The sequence below is a fragment of the Oncorhynchus mykiss genome, chromosome Y, assembly GCF_013265735.2.
Source record: "Oncorhynchus mykiss isolate Arlee chromosome Y, USDA_OmykA_1.1, whole genome shotgun sequence".
NCBI classification, from domain to species: domain Eukaryota; kingdom Metazoa; phylum Chordata; class Actinopteri; order Salmoniformes; family Salmonidae; genus Oncorhynchus; species Oncorhynchus mykiss.
Window position 1 is genome coordinate 29,412,284 of NC_048593.1, and position 21,574 is coordinate 29,433,857.

The 21,574-nt window shown below is 42.9% G+C and overlaps 1 protein-coding gene across 1 annotated transcript in view; it reads left to right on the top strand.

The window, feature by feature from the left end:
- The window catches only part of LOC110509959 (pyruvate carboxylase, mitochondrial), a 102,628-nt gene extending 87,043 nt beyond the window's left edge, over positions 1-15,585 (top strand). The window contains exons 12-21 of the mRNA XM_036967814.1: positions 2,199-2,288; positions 2,419-2,640; positions 3,365-3,521; positions 3,698-3,938; positions 4,107-4,356; positions 9,746-9,990; positions 11,340-11,519; positions 12,439-12,687; positions 12,802-12,942; positions 13,396-15,585. Of these exons, the coding sequence (XP_036823709.1) occupies positions 2,199-2,288; positions 2,419-2,640; positions 3,365-3,521; positions 3,698-3,938; positions 4,107-4,356; positions 9,746-9,990; positions 11,340-11,519; positions 12,439-12,687; positions 12,802-12,942; positions 13,396-13,647 (2,027 nt within the window). The 3' untranslated portion in view covers positions 13,648-15,585. The remainder of the gene's footprint in view (positions 1-2,198; positions 2,289-2,418; positions 2,641-3,364; positions 3,522-3,697; positions 3,939-4,106; positions 4,357-9,745; positions 9,991-11,339; positions 11,520-12,438; positions 12,688-12,801; positions 12,943-13,395) is intronic.
- The last annotated feature ends 5,989 nt before the right edge of the window (positions 15,586-21,574 follow it).

A 21,574-nucleotide genomic window follows, 5' to 3' on the forward strand; every position in this document is an offset into this window, starting at 1 on the left:
TTTGACCCAAGTTAAACCATTTTAAAGGCAATGTTACCAAATACTAATTGAGTGAATGTAAACTTCTGACCCACTGGGAATGTGATAAAAGAATTAAAAGCTGAAATAAATCATTAACTCTACTATTATTCTGACATTCACATTCTTAAAATCAAGTGGTGATCCTAACTGACCTAAGACAGGGTATTTTTACTAGGATTATAAATGTCAGGAATTGTGAAAAACTGAGTTTAAATGTTTTGGCTAAGGTGAATTAAACTTCCGACTTCAACTGTGTGTGTATGTGTAATATATGTACGTACCGTGGGGCAATAAAGTATTTAGTCAGCCACCAATTGTGCAAGTTCTCCCACTTAAAGACAAGAGAGGCTTGTAATTTTCATCATAGGTACACTTCAACTATGACAGACAAAAAGAGAAAAAAAATCCAGAAAATCACATTGTAGGATTTTTAATGAATGTATTTGCAAATTAACAAGATTTCTGATGAAACCAAGATTGAGCTCTTTGGCCCTAATGCCAAGCGCCACATCTGGAGGAAACCTGGCACCATCCCTACGGTGAAGCATGGTGGTGGCAGCATCATGCTGTGGGGATGTTTTTCTGTGGCAGGGACTGGGAGACTAGTCAGGATTGAGGGAAATATATATGAAGCAAAGTACAGAGAGATCATTGATGAAAACCTGCTCCAAAGCACTCAGGACCTCAGACTAGGGCAAAGGATCACGTTCCAACAGGACAACGGTCCTAAGCACACAGCCAAGACAAAGCAGGAGTGACTTCGGGACAATTCTCAATGTCCTTTAGTGGCCCAGCCAGAGCCCGGACTTGAACCCGATTGAACTTCTCTGGTGAGACCTGAAAATAGCTGTGCAAGTGACGCTTCCCATCCAACCTGGGAGTTTGAGAGGATCTGCAGAGAAGAATGTGAGAAACTCCCCAAATACAGGTGTGCCAAGCTTGTAGCGTCATACCCAAGAAGACGCAAGGCTGTAATCCAAAGGTGCTTCAACAAAGTACAGAGTAAAGGGTCTGAATACTTATGTAAATGTCATATTTCAGTTTATTTGTAAGAAATGTGCAAAAATTTCTAAACCCAGTTTTTGCTTTGTCATTATGGGGTGTTATGTGTAGATTGATGAGGGGGGATTAACATTTGAATCAATTTTAGAATAAGGCCGTAACGTATAAACATTTGGAAAGAATACTTTCCGAATGCACTGTACGCGTGAAGTGATTTTAGTATGCTTTTCTCCCATATAATGTTGCGCTGGGCATTGCCAGGGATCTCCACGATACAATATTATCACAATACTTAGGGGCCGATAATGTATTGCAGTTCTCATGACTCTATATGTATTCTGAATGCGATTCGGTAATGCCAGTTGATTCTATACATATTGCTCACTCATGTCTGCTGCAGAGGGAGGAGAACATTTTGTGGAAATGTGAATGAATGTAGGAGAATGTAACACAGATCTGGTAAAAGATAATACAAAGAAAAAACCAAACGTTTTTTGTACCGTCTTTGAAATGCAAGAGAAAGGCCATAATGTATTATTCCAGCCCAGGTGCAATTTAGATTTTGGCCACTCGATGGCAGCAGTGCATGTGCAAAGTTTTAGACTGATCCAATGAACCATTGCATTTCTGTTCAAACTGTTGTCAAGACTGCTCAAATGTGCCTAATTTGTTAATAACTTTTCATGTTCAAAACTGTGCACTCTCCTCAAACAATTAGCCTGGTATTATTTCACTGTAATAGCTACTGTAAATTGGACAGTGCAGTTAGATTAACAAGAATTTAAGCTTTCAACCAATTTCAGATATGTCTATGTCCTGGGAAATGTTCTTCCTCATGCTTATCGCATTAGTCTAGTCTACATTAGCCCAACCGTCCCGTGTATGGGACATTGATCCTGATGATCCTGATGAACTTTTAAAAGAAGATGGAGAACAAGCTATAGGATGAAAAATACCATAGTTTTGGCACAGATTAGCGCCAGCTAATGCAACCTAGCAAACAAAATCGATACTTTGAGTCAAAGTTAAAATGTAATATCCAAAATAATATTGCGATATGTAACTATGGACCCCCCCCCCCTGCCCGTCATTAATATAATGTATTGGTAGGTTTTAAATGCCTACGACGATGACCAACTCAGGTTTTCTGACGCTTTCTTGCTGTCCTGTTTCAGGTCATGTGATGGTAAACGGACCCACCACTCCCATACCAGTGAAGGCCAAGCCCTCATCTATCGATCCTGTGATCCCACCCGTTCCTCTGGGTGAGATTCCAAACTACAAAACCTACCAGCTTTCTGTGAAACATCTTTTAGTTTTTTCTTGTAGCAGCCCATTTTTTGTTTTAATACAGTCAGTACAACATAGTAAAAGCTATGTATTGATGTGGATTAGGTGAGCCTCCGGTTGGGTTCCGTGACGTCCTATTGAGGGAGGGTCCAGAGGGCTTTGCCAAGGCAGTGCGTGCCCACAAGGGTCTGCTGCTCATGGACACCACCTTCAGAGATGCCCACCAGTCTCTCCTGGCCACCCGTGTCCGCACCCACGACCTCAAACAGATCGCCCCCTTCGTAGCCCACAACTTCAACAACCTCTTCAGCGTTGAGAACTGGGGAGGTGAGGAGTTGTTTACTACCAGTGCTCGCACTCAATCTTTTGAATGTATTTTCTATTACCACACGTTTTCCGATCTCAATCTGCACTTTGTTTTTCTCTGGGCCGATTTTGCAGCCTGCCTATGATTCAGTGGCCTCATTATAAACATTATGTTTTCAAAAATCCCCGTTTGAGTTGAAAGGTCAAATATAATTAACTGCTAGGGTAAATTTAAAATGTGACACCGCTTCAGGCCTGAGTTCACATCATTGAGCTGAGCAAGTTAGTGTAGTGTATCTGGGTTATTCGGGGGGGGGGGGGTTGTTCTCCTCTCCTCATGTCTCTGAAGAAAAAGGACGGCACACTTTTGAGGTTGATATGGATAGACTGACAGTATGTTTCTAAATAGAGACTGAAGAAAGGCTCTGTCTCATCTGTAGCAAAGTGATGTATGAAAATACATGTTTCATTTGGATAGCTCTTTTTAGAAAATAAGCTACAGGAGATCACCTTAGCACCCTGAAAAAAGAGTCTACTGTGACTGTGTCCAAAAACATTTTGATGTTGAGGGATCTGGACATCAGACTAGGGAGAGAGTCCTCCCTCTCTGGATGAATAGGAGAGATTCATAGTCTTTTCATGAAATCTGTCCATTTACTGTCTAGTAGATACATAAGCAGTCCAAATGCTGAGGTTTATGGAGTCTGTTGCTATGGCAGTTATTGATCATTCCTCTTCTGTGCAGGTGCCACCTTTGATGTGGCGATGCGTTTCCTGTGTGAGTGTCCATGGAAACGGCTGCAGGAGCTGAGGGCTCTGCTGCCCAACGTGCCCTTCCAGATGCTGCTCAGAGGAGCCAATGCTGTGGGCTACACCAATTACCCCGACAACGCCGTGTTCAAGTCAGTACCTCTGCCCTGAATCATGCACCCCTTAATCCTTATTCCAACCAGAGCACGTATAGTGTCAACCCAGCCCTCACAGTTTGAGGGTTATGCATGGTATTTTTAGAAAGCATCACCCTTGAACCCAAGGTCTCTTCACTTGTCCTCATCCATCTTTTAATTGTTCTGACCAGGTTCTGTGAGGTGGCCAAGGAGAACGGCATGGACATCTTCCGTGTGTTTGACTCTCTGAACTACCTTCCCAACCTGATGCTGGGTATGGAGGCTGCTGGGACTGCCGGGGGTGTGGTGGAGGCCTCCATCTCCTACACAGGGGATGTGTCTGACCCAATGAGGCAAAAGTACTCTCTGGAGTACTACCTGAAGCTGGCTGATGAGCTGGTCAGAGCTGGAACACACATACTGAACGTCAAGGTACTTTAGGGTGGCTCTGAACCAAACCCACTGATGTGGTTTATCTCAACCACTTACATGTTCTATTTGTATTGCGCTATATATACATTTTTTTTATTAGTGACTCGGTCATAAATAACTAAAGAGAAAGGAGTCTGTCATGTTGTTGACCCCTCTATCCTTCTGCAGGACATGGCAGGGCTGCTGAAGCCTGAGTCCAGCCGTATGTTGATTGGTGCTCTGAGGGACCGTTTCCCTGATATGCCCATCCACGTCCACACCCACGACACGGCAGGCGCCGGCGTGGCTGCCATGCTGGCGTGTGCCGAGGCCGGGGCCGACATCGTAGACGTCGCTGTGGACTCCATGGCTGGGATGACATCACAGCCCAGCATGGGAGCTATTGTCGCCTGCACCAAGGGAACCAATCTCAGCACAGGTGAGCTGCCAGCCAGTAGAGGGCAAATAAAGTGAGCTGCCAGCCAGTAGAGGGCAAATAAAGTGAGCTGCCAGCCAGTAGAGGGCAAATAAAGTGAGCTGCCAGCCAATGGAGGGCAAATAAAGTGAGCTGCCAGCCAATGGAGGGCAAATAAAGTGAGCTGCCAGCCAATGGAGGGCAAATGAAGTGAGCTGCCAGCCAGTAGAGGGCAAATAAAGTGAGCTGCCAGCCAATAGAGGGCAAATAAAGTGAGCTGCCAGCCAGTAGAGGGCAAATAAAGTGAGCTGCCAGCCAGTAGAGGGCAAATAAAGTGAGCTGCCAGCCAGTAGAGGGCAAATAAAGTGAGCTGCCAGCCAGTAGAGGGCAAATAAAGTGAGCTGCCAGCCAGTAGAGGGCAAATAAAGTGAGCTGCCAGCCAGTAGAGGGCAAATAAAGTGAGCTGCCAGCCAGTAGAGGGCAAATAAAGTGAGCTGCCAGCCAATGGAGGGCAAATAAAGTGAGCTTCCAGACAATTTTTATTTTACCTTTTTATTGAACTTGGCAAGTCAGTTAAGAACAAATTATTATTTACAATGACGGCCTAGGAACAGCGGGTAAACTGCCTTGTTCAGGGGCAGAATGACCGATTTTTACCTTGTCAGCTCGGGGATTCGATCTAGCAACATTTTGGTTACTGGCCCAACGCTCTAACCACTAGGCTACCTGCCGCCCCTCTGAATGGAGGGAAAATAAAGTGAGCTGCCAGCCAATCAAGAATAAATATAAAAAGCTGCCGGCCAAGGTCTTCTATTGCAAACCGGTTGTATACACACAGAGGGGGAGCAGTGAACCATTTTTTCCCGTTCTTTGTTTGCTATGTCGGAGCATTTAAAAAGGTAAAAGGCTGAGACCTTTAGCCCCATGAAAGGATGCTACAGTCAACAAGGACAAGGAAAAGCAACAGAGAAAAAACAAATACAGAGAAAAAAATATATATATATATTTTAAACCTTTTATTTAACTAGACAAGTCAGTTAAGAACAAATTATTATTTACAATGACGGCCTACCAAAAGGCGGAAGACCTCCTGCGGGGACAGGGGCTGGGATTAAAAATAAATAACACACACACACATATAGGACAAAACACACATCACGACGAGAGACAACACTACGTAAAGACAGACCTAGGACAACAACATAGCAAGGCAACAACACATGACCACATTATGCAGTCATGACAAGTCATGCAAATGTAGCTACTGACTCAAGCTGTTTATGGCTGTAGAAATGGGTAGTTAATTGGCATTTTTGCCACCTCGATGTGCATATGACATCCTCAAGTGTTTTTTAAAGATCCATTTTCTGTTTGTGACGGAGGTTACTCTGCCTAGATGGCTCTAAATAACACTTCAAAATGTGTTTGTAGAACCGACTGCAACAGCTAGTGACAATTTAAATATGCTGATGCTTAGTGCATATTTACACTGCGGTTGAGTTAAACAAACTGTCTTAATGCATATAACCCAGAGAACATGGTACACATGGGAGGTGATACTGCTCATGTGTAGAGGGTCATGTAAAAAGGGCCAAATTAAGCATGATTGTTGCAGGGAAGCGGAGAGGGAACTAGAGGAAAAGGCAGGGGGAGAGTGGCAGAAAGGGCAGAAGGAAGTTCACCACACAACCGTCATTTTGCAGCTCACAAACAACCCTGCGACCTTCAGTTAATTGAGACATTACAGCAGCAGGAAAGTCTTAACCCGCTGTAATGACCTTGGCCTGCAAGCCTCCGTGAAGCTCTGTCTCTGCGTGGGAACAGGATTGTGGTCAGAACCAAGTTCCCCTGGCTGCAGCCAGCCATGTTGTTGCTAGGGGAACGGTGGTGAGACCAGATCATTGCCCTTGTGTTATTCAGGAGGGAATCTGTCAGCTGCAGGCTAGTGTTGCCTGTTATCACGCTGCCACCAGCCGTGACTGACGGTTACCGTGTGCTTTGATTCATCAACGATGGTGGACAAGGTGAAAGGCTGTTTTTTTCGTTCATATTGTTTCGATGAACAAAGAGCAGCAGATGAAATGGCAAATTCTCACAATTGATGAGCATTTAATCTAATCCTGCCATATGATACAAGGGTTTAATAACTACATATTTTGTTCGCAATGAATCAGGCTTAGATTAGCTACTTTTAAACCCTTAATTATTGAAATAAAGTGGCTGAAAATAAAAATGGAGTTGCTGTTTGTTTTGAATTGAACAACACTTGAGAATAAAATGAATTTTGTCATGAGGAGCATGGAGGTAGCAGCTGCTCTGAAATGACTTAACCATATACTGGTGTACTGTTTGGGAATACATCGCTACCTGAGCACAAGTAAGCACTTACCTGCTAGTTCATTGTTTCTCATTCTAAGTTAACTAAATGTCCTCTTTAGAAAATGAAACGTGGCAGGACAGAATTAGAAGACAATCAATGGTGTGAAATTGAGTCGTTTTTTTAAATGATGTAACCCAGACATTGTTTTGTTGGATGCAAGTTGTTGAAAGTGTAGACAGTCGAGAGGTGAAATTTAGCATCTTTCTTTTGCTGGTTCCAATGTTCCATTTCAGGACTTGTGCATTTAATATATATATTTAACTAGGCAAGTCAGTTAAGAAATTCTTATTTACAATGATGGCCTACTGGCGAACAGTGGTTTAACTGCCTTGTTCAGGGGCAAAACGACAGATTTTTACCTTGTCAGCTCTGGGATTCGATCCAGCAACCTTTTGGTTACTGGCCCAACGCTCTAACCACTAGACTACCTGCCACCCCATCTATGGTCTCCAAATGTCCTCATTCAGGTAATTACTGTTCAAGGTCAAAAAACATAACTAGAAGATGTCCTGTGAGTGTGTGTATGATTTCAGTCAGAATCCCATCAGAATGCTCACATTCAGGGGAAAAAGACATGTTCTTTTTGTTTATTTCTCATTAGTCTCACCCTCCTGCTCCTTTTCACTGAGTACAAGGCTGCCTAGGTAATTGAAATGTCAGGCGGATGTCATTTGCCCAAGAAAATTTGGTGACTGGTTACAATTCCCTTCTGTGTTGCACTTTAGTGCCGTATATACCATACAATATTTATCCATTTATTGTAAAATAACTTCCAAATTCATTCCAAATAAGCTACTATTTGGGCATTCATGCATGAGATAGGATGACAAGACTGCTCTAATTCATAGTTCTTCCCACTCATACCCTCGCTTACTTCTCAAAGCGCTCTCTGACCTACTACGGCCTTGGTCATATTTATTATCAGCTGTCTGAGCAGCTTACCGATTCGCTGCAGCTGTACACAGCCCATCTGCAAATAGCCCATCCAACTACCTACCTCATCCCCATATTGTTTTTGACTTTTTTCTGCTCTTTTGCACACCAGTATTTGTACTTGCACATCATCATTTGCACATCTATCACTCCAGTGTTAATTTTCTAAATTGTAATTACTTCGCTACTATTGTCCTATTTATTGCCTTACCTCCTTACTCCATTTGCACACACTGTATACAGATTTTTCTGTTGGGTTATTGACTGTACGTTTGTTTATCCCATGTGTAACTCTGTTGTTTGTGTCGCACTGCTTTGCTTTATCATGGCCAGGTCGCAGTTGTAAATGAGAACTTGTTCTCAACTGGCCTACCTGGTTAAATAAAGGTGAAACAAAACAATACAAAATTGGAAGTACTTATTGGTACTTGTTTGCTGAAAATCCTCAAGTGCCCAATTTAATCTTGCTCTTTCACCTTTCCTCTTTTCCATGGTCCCATCTTCTCATTCACATGCTTTTGCTCATAAATTACTTCTGAGCTCTTCACTCCTATAATATTTCCATCCATATTTGCTCTCTGCATCATGAGCTCTCCTCTGGCAAAGGTCCATTGTTCTCTCCCGTGATGCTTATAGATCATCTTTAAGTCGGCTCTAGTCCTCTGAGGGACAGGAACTGTGGTCAATATCGCGCTCTCGCGTTTGCTCTCTTGTTTTCTCGTTCCTTTGCTTTTATTTTTAATTTCTATGTACCAATAGTTTATGGATGGAGTGGGAAGCTTGATGCTAATATCCATGCTTAAAATTATTTTGTCTCTGAGATGGATAGGATAGGGAGAATGTGTGTGGGGGCGGGGGTCTGTTTGACTTATGTGTTGTCAGCTGAAGCATGGAGGTAATTATCATTACCGCAATTTGATAGGTCTTCTGGGTAAATTAGCATTCGCAATGTATTGGCAGCAAAGAGGGCGCATTGATTGACTGACTGATGTTCCTGCTTTGGAAGCCAGTGAACACCTAAGTGGCAGGAACCACACGGATATACTTTAATGTATTCTCTGGCATGTCTCCCACATACAATATGTTTAACAAGATTGTTCCATTGTATTTGCTTGGTATTTGTGCTACCAGCATCTATAGATGCCTATATATATATATATATATATATATATATATATATATATATATATATATATACTGAACAAAAATATAAAGGCAACATGTAGGGTGTTTCATGAGCTGAAATAAAAGCTCCTGTAAATGTTTAATACGCACAAAAAGCTTATTTCTCTCAAATTAGTTTACATCCCTGTTAGTGAGCATTTCTTCTTTGCCAAGATAATCCATCCACATGACAAAAGTGGCATATCAAAAAGCTGATTAAATGGCATGATCATTACACAGGTGCACCTTGTGCTGGGGACAATAAAAGGCCACTAAAATGTGTTTTGTCACTATGCCATAGATGTCTCAAGTTTTGAGGGAGTGTGCATTTGGCATGCTGACTGCAGGAATGACCACAAGCTGTTGCCAGATAATTTAATGTTAATTTCTCTACCGTAAGCCGCCTCCAACTATGTTTTTGAGAATTTGGTAGTACATCCAACTGGCCTAACAATCGCAGACCACGTGTAACCACGCCAGCCCATGTCCTCCACATCCGGCTTCTTCACCTGCAGGGTCATCTGAGTCCAGCCACCCAGACAGCTGATGAAACTGGGGGTTTGCACAACCAAATAATTTCTGCACAAACTGTCGTCCTCACCAGGGTCTTGACCTGACTGCATTTCTGCGTCTGCCTGCATGAGGCAAATGGTGGTCACACCAGATATTCACTGAATGATTTTCTGATCCACACCCCTACTTTTGGGGGGGGGGGTGTGTCTGTGACCAACAGATGCATATCTTTATTCCCAGTCATTTGTAATCCATAGATTAGGGTCTAATGAATTTATTTGAAGTTACTGATTTTCCTTCTATGAACTAACTCAGTAAATTAATAGAAATTGTTAAATGTTGCGTTTTTAAATATTTTTGTTCAGTTTATTTATCCCTGATACCTCAGTGTCATTATTCTCTGTCCTGCCCTCTCTTTGACAGGGATATCCCTGGAGAATGTTTATGACTACAGTGAGTACTGGGAGGTTGCTCGCGGGCTCTATGCACCCTTTGACTGTACAGCCACTATGAAGTCTGGCAATGCTGATGTGTATGAGAACGAGATCCCTGGAGGCCAGTACACCAACCTGCACTTCCAGGCTCACAGCATGGGCCTGGGGCACAAGTTCAAGGAGGTGAAGAAGTCCTACACAGAGGCTAACAAGCTGCTGGGTGACCTCATCAAGGTGAGGCGACCGGCCACCTATTCAAATTAAGTGATCAAACACCTTTGTAATTCTCTCTCTGGAAGTGGATTTTTAAAAGTATTCTGATTTGTGGAGGATGGTCTGTTTGAACTGCTGAATGAATTGCCCATTTAATTCCTTCACTCACCATCCTCCTTTCACTCGCTCTCAACTGTGTGTGTGAGAGAGGCTCTGTCTCAAAAATAAAACAAAATGGGAATCCATTTGCAGAAAGGATAGCCGTTGATCTCACCGCAGCCTAAAGTCAGATTAACCAAGGAGCTTTGAGCAAGCTTATCTGTTATGTTCTGCAAGCTTCTGTCTGATCTCTCCAATCAATGGTATCTTTTAGCGTTTAGTCTCGCCTTGCTGGTTTTCATTTCCTAGGTCTTAATTAAATGATCAGCGATAGTTGACTTTCTGTTCTTGTCCTCCTCCATTTCCTTTGTCCGTCTAATATTGTCCATAAAACAGCCACAGCGAATCAGTCTGAGTGTCTGTTCAATAGCAGACACGCTTACTTTGCTTTCATTATGCCTCTATTCATTTGCTCCTCTCTGCTACCCCTTGTCGTCTTAGCTGCAAAAAATAATGTTTCTCAAACAATTTCCCCTTCACTACCACACTTCTGTTCACTTCTTTTGCTCTCGCTCTGTTTATCTCCTTTATTTCATTCTCTCTCTCCTCCTGACTACCTCACTTCTGTTCACCTCTGTCTCCTTTCCTGACTACCTCACTTCTGTTCACCTCTGTCTCCTTTCCTGACTACCTCACTTCTGTTCACCCCTCGCTCCTCTCCTGACTACCTCTCTTCTGTTCACCCCTCGCTCCTCTCCTGACTACCTCACTTCTGTTCACCCCTCGCTCCTCTCCTGACTACCTCACTTCTGTTCACCCCTCGCTCCTCTCCTGACTAACACACTTCTGTTCACCCCTCGCTCCTCTCCTGACTACCTCACTTCTGTTCACCTCTGTCTCCTCTCCTGACTACCTCACTTCTGTTCACCTCTGTCTCCTCTCCTGACTACCTCACTTCTGTTCACCTCTGTCTCCTCTCCTGACTACCTCACTTCTGTTCACCTCTGTCTCCTCTCCTGACTACCACACTTCTGTTCACCTCTGTCTCCTCTCCTGACTACCTCACTTCTGTTCACCTCTGTCTCCTCTCCTGACTACCTCACTTCTGTTCACCTCTGTCTCCTCTCCTGACTACCTCACTTCTGTTCACTTCCAATTTGCACACCAGCCTGGTGTACTAGGGTGAAATACCATGGTCTATGACAGATGGGCTGTAGCACCAGTAATGTTGTGGATAACATCTGTGTGTCTCCACCTCTCCCCGCATGCAGGTGACCCCCTCCTCGAAGATCGTGGGTGACCTGGCCCAGTTCATGGTGCAGAACTCTCTGACAAGGGCAGAGGTGGAGGAGAGGGCTGATGAGCTCTCCTTCCCCCTCTCAGTGGTGGAGTTCCTGCAGGGTCACATTGGCATCCCACACGGAGGCTTCCCTGAGCCCTTCAGGTCCAAGGTAACACACACACACCACACCCACTTCACAAATTCCGAAATAGATCCTAGTTCATTCAAGGCCCTATTTATTTTATTTTTTTCAGCATCCAACAACATTGTTCTTTTTAACACACTGATGGGCTAATGCTTTCAATTGAGAACAGTCGGTGCATCACAATCTGCATCTCTCATTGGGTCGCTGCACTTACAGTAATCAATAGCTTGCCCTTGGGAAGGGGGTACGGACTGTATATGGAAACATGTAACTATTCTATATCTGCCATTTCAATGCCAACCATAATGGCAGGATTTGTATTCCCACATTCAGTATTAAAGGATTATTAGGTTTTTGCACTCGATGGATATAACATTGAGAGTATATTATACTCCACTTAAATTGCAGTAAAAAAAATTAGAGCAGAAAAGGCCTTTTTAGTAGGGCACATCCCCTTAAGTCAGAGAAATACTTGAGAAGTTTGCCTGTTTTTGTCTCCACTGTCCCTGGATCTCTATCACACACATGTTTCTGTTTGAAATTTGAAGAAATATAATTTCTTTCCCCATCTCTAAGAGAACCACAATTACCCAGAAGCATTTCTCTGGAAGATCAATTATTTTCTAGGACACATTTGTGCCTCACATCACCAGTGCACAATGCAGTTCCCCTTCTTGTTTTGTTTTCCATTGGACGCACAGTGGCACTTGAGTCATTTATTTTTCAGTTCATAAATAAATAGGCCATCTGCTTAGCATACATCATGTATAACAAAGGAATGGTACAGCCATTATGGAGCAGCTATTTCTCATTTCCAACAGATGCCTAGCATTATCCTAATTCATTATTACACTCATGTTTACTTGTGATGTTCAAATGTTGCTTGTAGCCTGCCTAGCTCCCTTTGGCCCGTTAGTGGCTGATTTCTAACCTCTGCCCCCAGGTGCTGAAGAATATGCCACGGGTGGAGGGCCGCCCGGGTGCCTCTCTGCCCGCCATGGACTTCCAGGCCCTAGAGAAACAGCTGCGAGAGACGCACGGAAATGACATCACTCCTGAGGATGTGATGTCAGCAGCCATGTACCCCAAGGTGTTCCAGGAGTTCAAGGAGTTCACCCATCAGTTTGGCCCTGTAGACTGCCTCAACACACGCCTGTTCCTCGATGGACCCAAGATTGCTGAAGAGTTTGAGGTCAGTCTCAACATGTGTGTGGATGAGAAGTGATTTATTTGACATTAACTGACTGATTACAATATATTTGCTTATGTTCTGTTTTCTTCGGATCACACTTTCTGTGTCTGTCAGGTGGAGTTGGAGCGAGGGAAGACCCTCCACATCAAAGCCCTGGCCCTGGGAGACCTCAACAAGGCTGGCCAGAGGGAGGTGTTCTTTGAGCTGAACGGAGCACTCAGATCTGTCCTGGTCAAGGATACAGTGGCCATGAAGGTACAGTAAATCAAATGTATTTGTCACATACACATGGTTAGCAGATGTTAATGCGAGTGTAGCGAAATGTTTGTGCTTCTAGTTCCGAAAATGCAGTAATAACCAACGAGTAATCTAACCTAACAATTCCAAAACTACTACCTCATACACACAAGTGTAAAGGGATGAAGAATATGTACATAAAGATATATGAAAGAGTGATGGTACAGAACGGCATAGGCAAGATGCAGTAGATGGTATCGAGTACAGTATATACATATGAGATGAGTAATGTAGAGTATGTAAACAGTACATAGACAGTACATAGTTACATGCTTAAAACACATAATGACAGACAACACATTTAAGCTATTCTCACTGCTTTATAAGTTGTTTAACCTCCCCATTAGATATCTCAATCGACACATTGGTGTTCCTGCAAACTCACAAAGTGTACTCTCTCCCTCTCTCTAGGAGATGCACTTCCACCCCAAGGCGCTGAAGGATGTGCGTGGCCAGGTGGGGGCTCCCATGCCGGGTAAGGTTGTGGAAGTGAAGGTGAAGCAGGGCCAGGCGGTGGAGAAGGGCCAGCCTCTGTGTGTGCTCAGCGCCATGAAGATGGAAACAGTGGTCAACTCTCCCCTCTCTGGCACTGTGGTAAAGATCTACGTCAACGCCGACAGCAGCCTGGAGGGAGACGACCTCATCCTGGAGATCACCGAGTAGGACAGGAAACATTCATTTGAGCACAACCTTAACCCCTTCAGTCTCACATGTTAAAGTACAATTCCAACTGTTGAAAAGAGGCAGGCAGGAGAGAAATGGATCTATTTTTGAGATTCTGGAAAAAAATATATAGTATGATTGTAATCAATTAATGAACTAATGTTTGTTTATTGGAGCGCTTCCTGTGGGGATTGCACTTGTGATATGTACGGTAATCCACTGTCACTTTAGAAACTGATAAGTACAATCATTAACCATTGGAAGGGAATAAAATCTAGGAGTTTTCATATTAATATATTCATGTTAATCAATATACGTCATTCTCTAACGTTTTCCTGAAGAGTTATATTGCTGAGGCTATGCCAATATGAAGATGAATGATGCAGTAAATAAGTGTAAAGCAATTGAAAAGCCGTTGACATTCTGGGATTTAATGTAATATAAACTCTTAATCTTGGCTAATCATGTTTTAAATTGTACAATACTCTTTAGGCCATCCCTGTGCGAGCATCACCTCCATGAGTGTCATCTGATATGTTTAAATAGAAAAATGAAAATGAACATCAATAAACCCAGGGTCGTTACAGTAATAATATAGGTGTTGAAGCATAAGAAGTGTTTCCATCCTAATGGTCCTCGCCATCTCACTATATTGACTGGGTAAAGATGTTCTACGTCTACTCTCATCACTGATCACTGCATTACTTTCACTCATTTTCCCCAGCCCATTATAAAAGAGGTAAGCTTTTATTGTACATTTCCTTTGCATCTGAAAGTGGATAGCCTATGCGTTTTTGAAGCACAAGTGACTGTTGACCAAAACTCTTCTTTAGGAACACTGAACCTAAAATAACACATTTTTGACCAACTACCTTGCTTTGTACATGAACGCCAATATACTTGATATTCTGATACATGCTTGATATTTTGGGAAGTTGCTGTGACTTTTTAAAAATAAATGAATCCTACATAACTGGACATATTTAGTCATTCTGGTTGTCATTGGGACTGACTGGACTCTAGTGAGATTTACAGGTTGTAGGGGGTAGTTTCATGTTCTCAATCTGGTAATGGATTACTAAGGGGCCTTAGTTTTTGTAAACTTAGCTTGTTAGACCCCATAGGAACTTGACCCAAATAACCGATGACAAAATAATTGGTCTTTGTTTTCAGTGTAGAGATTAAAAGTAGTTGAATGTTACTTCTGTATATGGTGTGTCCTTGTGGTACATGAGGCTACTGTCTGAGTGCTAGTGGGTGTTGTTTTGTCAACTGTCATGGTAACCACTTTGTGTCTGTTTACATCTGGGGTGTTGATAATCATGAGCACACTAGGCATTGTCATGTAATGCAGTTTTTGCAGTGCAAAGAGAAATGTTATTGATTTTGTTTTGTTTTTACATGAAAAATCATAGCCTTGTCATGATTAAGTAATGTCTATAATCTATGAAATTACAAATCATCTCTTGAGAATAGTTTACCAACCTGTTGTATCAAGCCATAGTAATCTGTTTCTTACACTTCCAACACCTGTATGTGAAACATAGGACCTAAGCCCAGTAATGCAACACCTAAAGAATGCAACAATTGAGCCTGTTATCTTACGAGCGACATTGGTTCTGTGCGTAAAATGTTTGCGTGCAGTGCGCACAGTTATCTAAGTCAAGTAGGAGACTTCCACATAGGAAAAATAAATGTTTAATGAGCTTTATACGTAGATGTCTTGTAAGCGTTAATAACATTACTACCGATTATGTTGAATAGCAATGTCATTTGTATTCTAGAATCTTGCTGGGGATCTGTGGCAGTTCTGCCATCCTTCTCATGTCTGTCTTTTGATGATCAGTTTTAAAATATGCAAATACTAATTCAGTGTAACCTCATGTTCTTTTCAATGTGACAGGACTTTGAAAGAAATTAAAAGAGCATTACAGAGTTCTCGCTCTTTGTCATTTGAATGTTTTGATAATAGAGCTTGTGTGCAATGGTGCATCTTAGACTTAGTGTGCGGCTCTGTTCAAGTGCTCTATTCTTATGAAGAGTAGCGTGAAATGAATCAAAATGGCAGACAAATGTTTCTACATAAACAATTCAATAATTGTGACAATTTGAAAGTCGACACTCGATAGGTATAAATAATGTACATATTCAGTTGCAGGGGTGTGAAAGGCAGATGATCGATAGTTGATAAGGCCCACTCTAATGGAAACGGACAGGAACGGCCCTAACCTACCCAATCAGTTGGTGCACATTGATTGGTTGCCAATAGCGTAATCCCCTAATGGATACAAATTGATAGATATGAGGACAACTCGTGTGTGTGTGTCCAATCGTTCACATGCCACACTGTTAATAATTTTGACATTTTGAGTCAATAGTTACTCAAACAGTTACATCTCTTCTAAAGCCTGCAATCTATGCATTTGCACAGCCTCACAGTTTAGATACTGAGTAGTGTACTATTCTGTAGCATTACTGCACTGATGGATGATGGGCCTCAGAGCAGCCGTATGCTCCTGTAGATGAGAAGTTGGGGTGTTTCCAGGCGCTGATTAATTGCTCTGTATGCACCAGGGTAGTCTACCTGTAGGTGCTGACCATGGCCATGTGATGTACACTCAGGACTGGGGGCAGAGGAAATGTATGACTAGGCTGAATGACTAGAGAGAAGAGACTGGGAGCCCGTATTGTTCACTGAGTTGTAGATGGGTTGTAAAGTGCATATTTTAAATGTCTATGTTCAAATGTTCTATTTTTTAAGGAGGGAGTTAACCCCGGAGATAATCATACCTCATGAGTGTGCTTCCTTGCTATTAGAAATGTGCCTGTGTGGCAGTCTGTCATAAATGTTTGATTCAGTGTCCTGCCCTCTTCCCATTCAGACCTAATGTATCTGACATCGCTCATCTCTGGCTCCTCCATCACCTAGGCTCTCTGCCCTCTTCCCATTCAGACCTAATGTATCTGACATCGCTCATCTCTGGCTCCTCCATCACCTAGGCTCTCTGCCCTCCTCCCATTCAGACCTAATGTATCTGACATCGCTCATCTCTGGCTCCTCCATCACCTAGGCTCTCTGCCCTCTTCCCATTCAGACCTAATGTATCTGACATCGCTCATCTCTGGCTCCTCCATCACCTAGGCTCTCTGCCCTCCTCCCACAATAAACGGTGAAGCCACTTTTGCAGAACATTTCAGCAACATAATTCATTTATACAGGTGTGGCTCAGGCTCTCTCCCAGTAACAAAGCTAACGATCGCTGGTCCTCTCCCCTCAGTTTTTTGTACCCTCATAATCCCCTTAATTTGGGATGTTTGGTGAGCTTGCTGTGACGAGGGGGTTCACCGTGGGTTAGTGTATGCTCCCAGCATGACAGAACACGAGGAGGAGGAGAACACAAATTCCCACAGAATGAGGTCAAGTACTTAACTGTCATTAGTATTCTTCATGATTTTAATATCAATCCATTAGCCTAATACCTTAGTGTTAAGTATTGTTAATTAAATGAAGCCCAGGTTTCTTTAGAGAAGAAAAATGCCACCTTGGTACAGAGCTGAGATTTGTCCATTAGTACGATCATGTTTGTGGTCTAATGAGAGGAGTGGGAGTGTTAGGAGTGTTTATCAGACAAAATTGGTACGATTGGAGCATGGCTTTGATACACAGAACGTTGCAATAGGATATGTTAGAATATAGAAATATAGGACTTCTGTCAGACTTTGTAAACGTTGGCATTAAATATTCCACTTTGTGGAATTGCATAAAGATTTTTTTTAAACATGCATGAACAATATCACCTACAGCCCTATTTCAGACTTTCAAACAGCCCTCCAATCCCAGACTGGTAATTAGTCACCAGGGAAGTTATTAATAAAGCTTAACTACCATCATAAATTCCCGCTTTTTTTTTTTTATTTAAGAAGAAAATGGATAAATACCACAACAGGCTAATAGATATCAGAGATTACTGGCTCTTATGTCTTGCTACCATTGAATACTGAGTCAATCCAATATCTGAATTTAATTAATCGTTCTTAATATAACATATTTATGTTTGAAGTACATTTTATAAAGCTGTATATACTGATATGATATAATCCCTCAAGGTCTGTGGGATACTTGCAGCTTTCCTATTACGTGACCTGTTTTGATGGGATTTGTCTTGCCACTGTGCCGTACAATACTGTGTGGCAGCATTAAACATAGTTCAATAAGTCTGTGTTTACAACCAAGGTGTGCTTGTTTCCTGGATACTGTTTCTAATAATCCTCTGATTTAGAAATGAAGATGTTACTCTGGATTCCCCCGGGGAAGCCTGAAGTCAAGTCTATGAATTACTCATCTCTAATGTCAGCTCTCTGCGCTCATGCAAAAACAGAAGCCACAAACACACCAACAATATGAATAATGCAAGTATCCCAGCTGTCAAAACAAGGATCTTAAGATTCTGACATAGGGTTGAGGACTGAATTTGTTTTGGTGGTTGGAAAGGGCTTGTTTAAGTTTTTAAAGTATATGTCAGGCTACCCACAAACTAATTTCTAAATGAAAGCAGTTCGCTGCACATTACGAATTTTCACGATTTGGACATTAATCCACTTTCCAAAGCTAATAAACGTGGAAATGTGAGCAGCATTTTGGATTCCGAGTTGAATTAGTTAGGGAGCGTAAACAAAGTACTAACTTTTTTTACATTCAAATTTCAATAGCTCCTTGGTCATGTGACCTGACTTCAAACAAGGTTCAGAATGTCCACTGACTACCCTTCTATATTGCACACCCTTTAGTATGTTCATTGTCATCTCATGCAATTTTACATTAATTTTTCAAACTTTCAAATTTCAATAGTTCCTTGGTCATGTGACCTACTGACCTCAAACTACTTTCAGAATGTCCACGGACTGGCGGAGACGGGCGCCGCGAGGAATCCAGTGCGGTAACGCGACCGATCCTGGAGAAGCTTGCGGGAGCCCCGATCCTGGAGAAGCTTGCGGGAGCCCCTGGGAGAGTTCTCTTTTCTTTGTGATGAGCAGGGCGCCCTGGAATTGGTTCGCCCCGAGAGAGGGGCCCAAGCCCTGGAAAGCATTGCAGTTTCTTTATTGTCTGGTGAGCTATCCCTGGCCCTTGAAAATCTGGGGGAGAGGGTGTGAATCTCACACCGGGCCGTACCCGTATCCGCAGCAGGTCTCGCAAGGCGAACAGCCTCTGGCATGTTATAATAATGTAGGTAAGGGAAGTTGACAAAAAAGAGACGTAACTTCGGGATAAGGATTGGCTCTAAGGGCTCGGTCGGTCGGGCTGGGCTGGGCTCGAGCTGCGGCTTGGGGAGCAGTCGCTCCATTGCCCTCCTCTCGCCACTATTGGAAGTTTTTTGTGGGGCTTATCTCACGGTCTCTCGTCCGTGGTCTCGCAAGGGGCTGTGTGTGCGTGTTTGAAGGCGGACCGGTGGGGGGTTAGGTTCGGCGGTTGGTGGCGGTAACTCTGGACGTGCGCCGGGCCCTTCTCGTGGATCTCCCCAGCTACGGCGCCCGCCAGCCCCACACATTGTAGGTGGGGTGGTCTCCTTTACACTCACTAGACTTGAGGCGGAGCCTAAACCCATTGGCCCCGCAGTGATAGGGCATTGCATGGATCTGGCTCATGACCTACGGAGTGGGGAGAGGTATCTCCAGCTTGTCTGGGGATGGAGGCGTACATCTGATGTGGGTAGGACCATCCACGCCCATTGATTTGCTGCGGAACCATAAAATGGACGGAAGAAGTCTAGGTTCCCACTGGGCACGGATCACTGAATGTCAACTTGATGAAATTCAAAGGAGCGTACCCACCTGTCGCTGTCACACTCAAATCACCCGTGGGGTGACTGTGACCACCTCATGTCAAAGTGCTGGTAAAGGTGGTTCCTATGGCTCTGTCCCGGAGGGCTGACTAGGCTAGCAAATTATTAAAAGGGGATGATTATTTTCTGTTACTTCTTCTGAACATCCGGTCGATGGTAGATACAGCGAGGGATATTTGGTTCTCAAGCCTATAAGTATTGTGCTGGCACTTGATGTCGATTGGGTGTAAAAATCCAGTTAATGTCCGCTGAAGGTTAGTAGCGGGCAACTGCCCAGTTTGTAAGACAGAAAAGCCTCTGATGATACCACCGGGCGTGACTCGAATGGATGTCAAATTGATTATATCTAACTGTAACATGCTACCCTTCGCGGTCGCACTCAAACCACCTTTGGGGTGGCTGTGACCCCCTCATGTCAAAGTGAGGAAATTCGATGAAGTGGGGATAAACGGCGGGACATAATTAAGAGTCTCTTGAGGTAGCCAAATGCCTCGTCATCTCATTAGTGATGCGCTGGAATGGATGAACGAGAAACGTATGAGATGAAAAGGGACAAACTAAAGGGTGTGCAATATAGAAGGGTAGTCATTGGACATTCTGAACCTTGTTTGAAGTCAGTAGGTCACATGACCAAGGAGCTATTGAAATTCAAACATTTGAATAAATAATTTAAAATAGTGCGAGATGTTAATCGACAAAAAAAAAGTGTGTGCGATGTGTTTATGCCATCGCGTTAGCTAGAACCAGTTTTTAGAAGTTTTAGGAGTAATGGTTAAAGAGCTTTCGAAATTAGAATATTTTGATTTGTCACTATGTTGACGGTCCCTAACTGCCTTTGGTGGACGTAAGGAAAACTACAGGCGAATATCTGTCGAATATCCAACCTGAATCTGTCTTTGCCTCAGTAGTCTGAATGTAGAGAGAGAATGAGGCAGGCTGTATATATTTGGTGTGCATGGCAACGATAACCTTTATAATGGTTTCTCTCTCTGTTTTTCTGTTTCTCTGTTTCTCACACACACACACAAACTGTGTCATATGAACCCTAATGGAAAACCTTGTTGGAAAATAATGCCGTAATTACGGTTCAATCGAGTACAGGCTCGATTGGTGGGAAGGCGGGTAGTTGTTGAAGACAACTTAGTAAAGAGGTTTCCAAAAGGGTTCTAAGGCTGTCCCCATTGGAGAATCCTTTTGGGTTCCAGGTAGAACCCTCTGTGGAGCTGTTCTACATAAAGCAGTCTACCTGGAACCAAAAGGGTTCTACCTAGAACCAAAAAAGGTTATTCAAAGAGTTATCCTATGGGGACAGAAAAATAATCCTTTAAGGTTCTAGAAAGCACCTTTTTTTTCAAAGAGTGTAGGTTAAATGGCAAGCTTGAGGAATGTGCATTATTCTGCCGTGCTAATAGTCTATAAGGTAAATAGGTGACTGACATTCCACTAATAGGAAAGAGGAGAAGGTACAAGGTGCTATGCTGATGATGATACGTGTGTATTCATTCCCATTATGCCTGTAGAATAGGAAACAAAAGTGAATTATGTTATGCTTACTGGATTAAGTTAAATTGGCATTCAGACCAACCTCCTTGATTGAACTTCTGTAAACTACATTACAATGGATGGCTCTCATCTGAAAGGAGGCTAAAAGTGTCCAGGAGGACTTTCAGTCAATATACTGCTATTGATCATACACAGGTAATCACATTCCTGCATAGCTGCATTTTGTGTGTGTGTGTGTGTGTGTGTGTGTGTGTGTGCACGCATGTGAATGTGTGAGTGCACAACAGGGTGGTGGGAGAAACTATAGGAGGACAACCTCATTGTAATGGGTGGAATGGAACAGCGTCAAACATGTGGTTTCCATGTTTGATACAGTTCCATTCCAGCCATTACAATGAGCCCGTCCTCCTATTGGTCCTCCCACCAGCCTCCTCTGGTGTGCCCGCATGAGTGTGTGTGATGATAATTGTGTGTCAAATGATAATTCAAAAATATTATGCTCCTGTTTGTTATTATCAATATAATGTAGCTACAACATATCGGTCTGCTTTAGTGCTTTTATTCCATCACATACTTTGCCACCA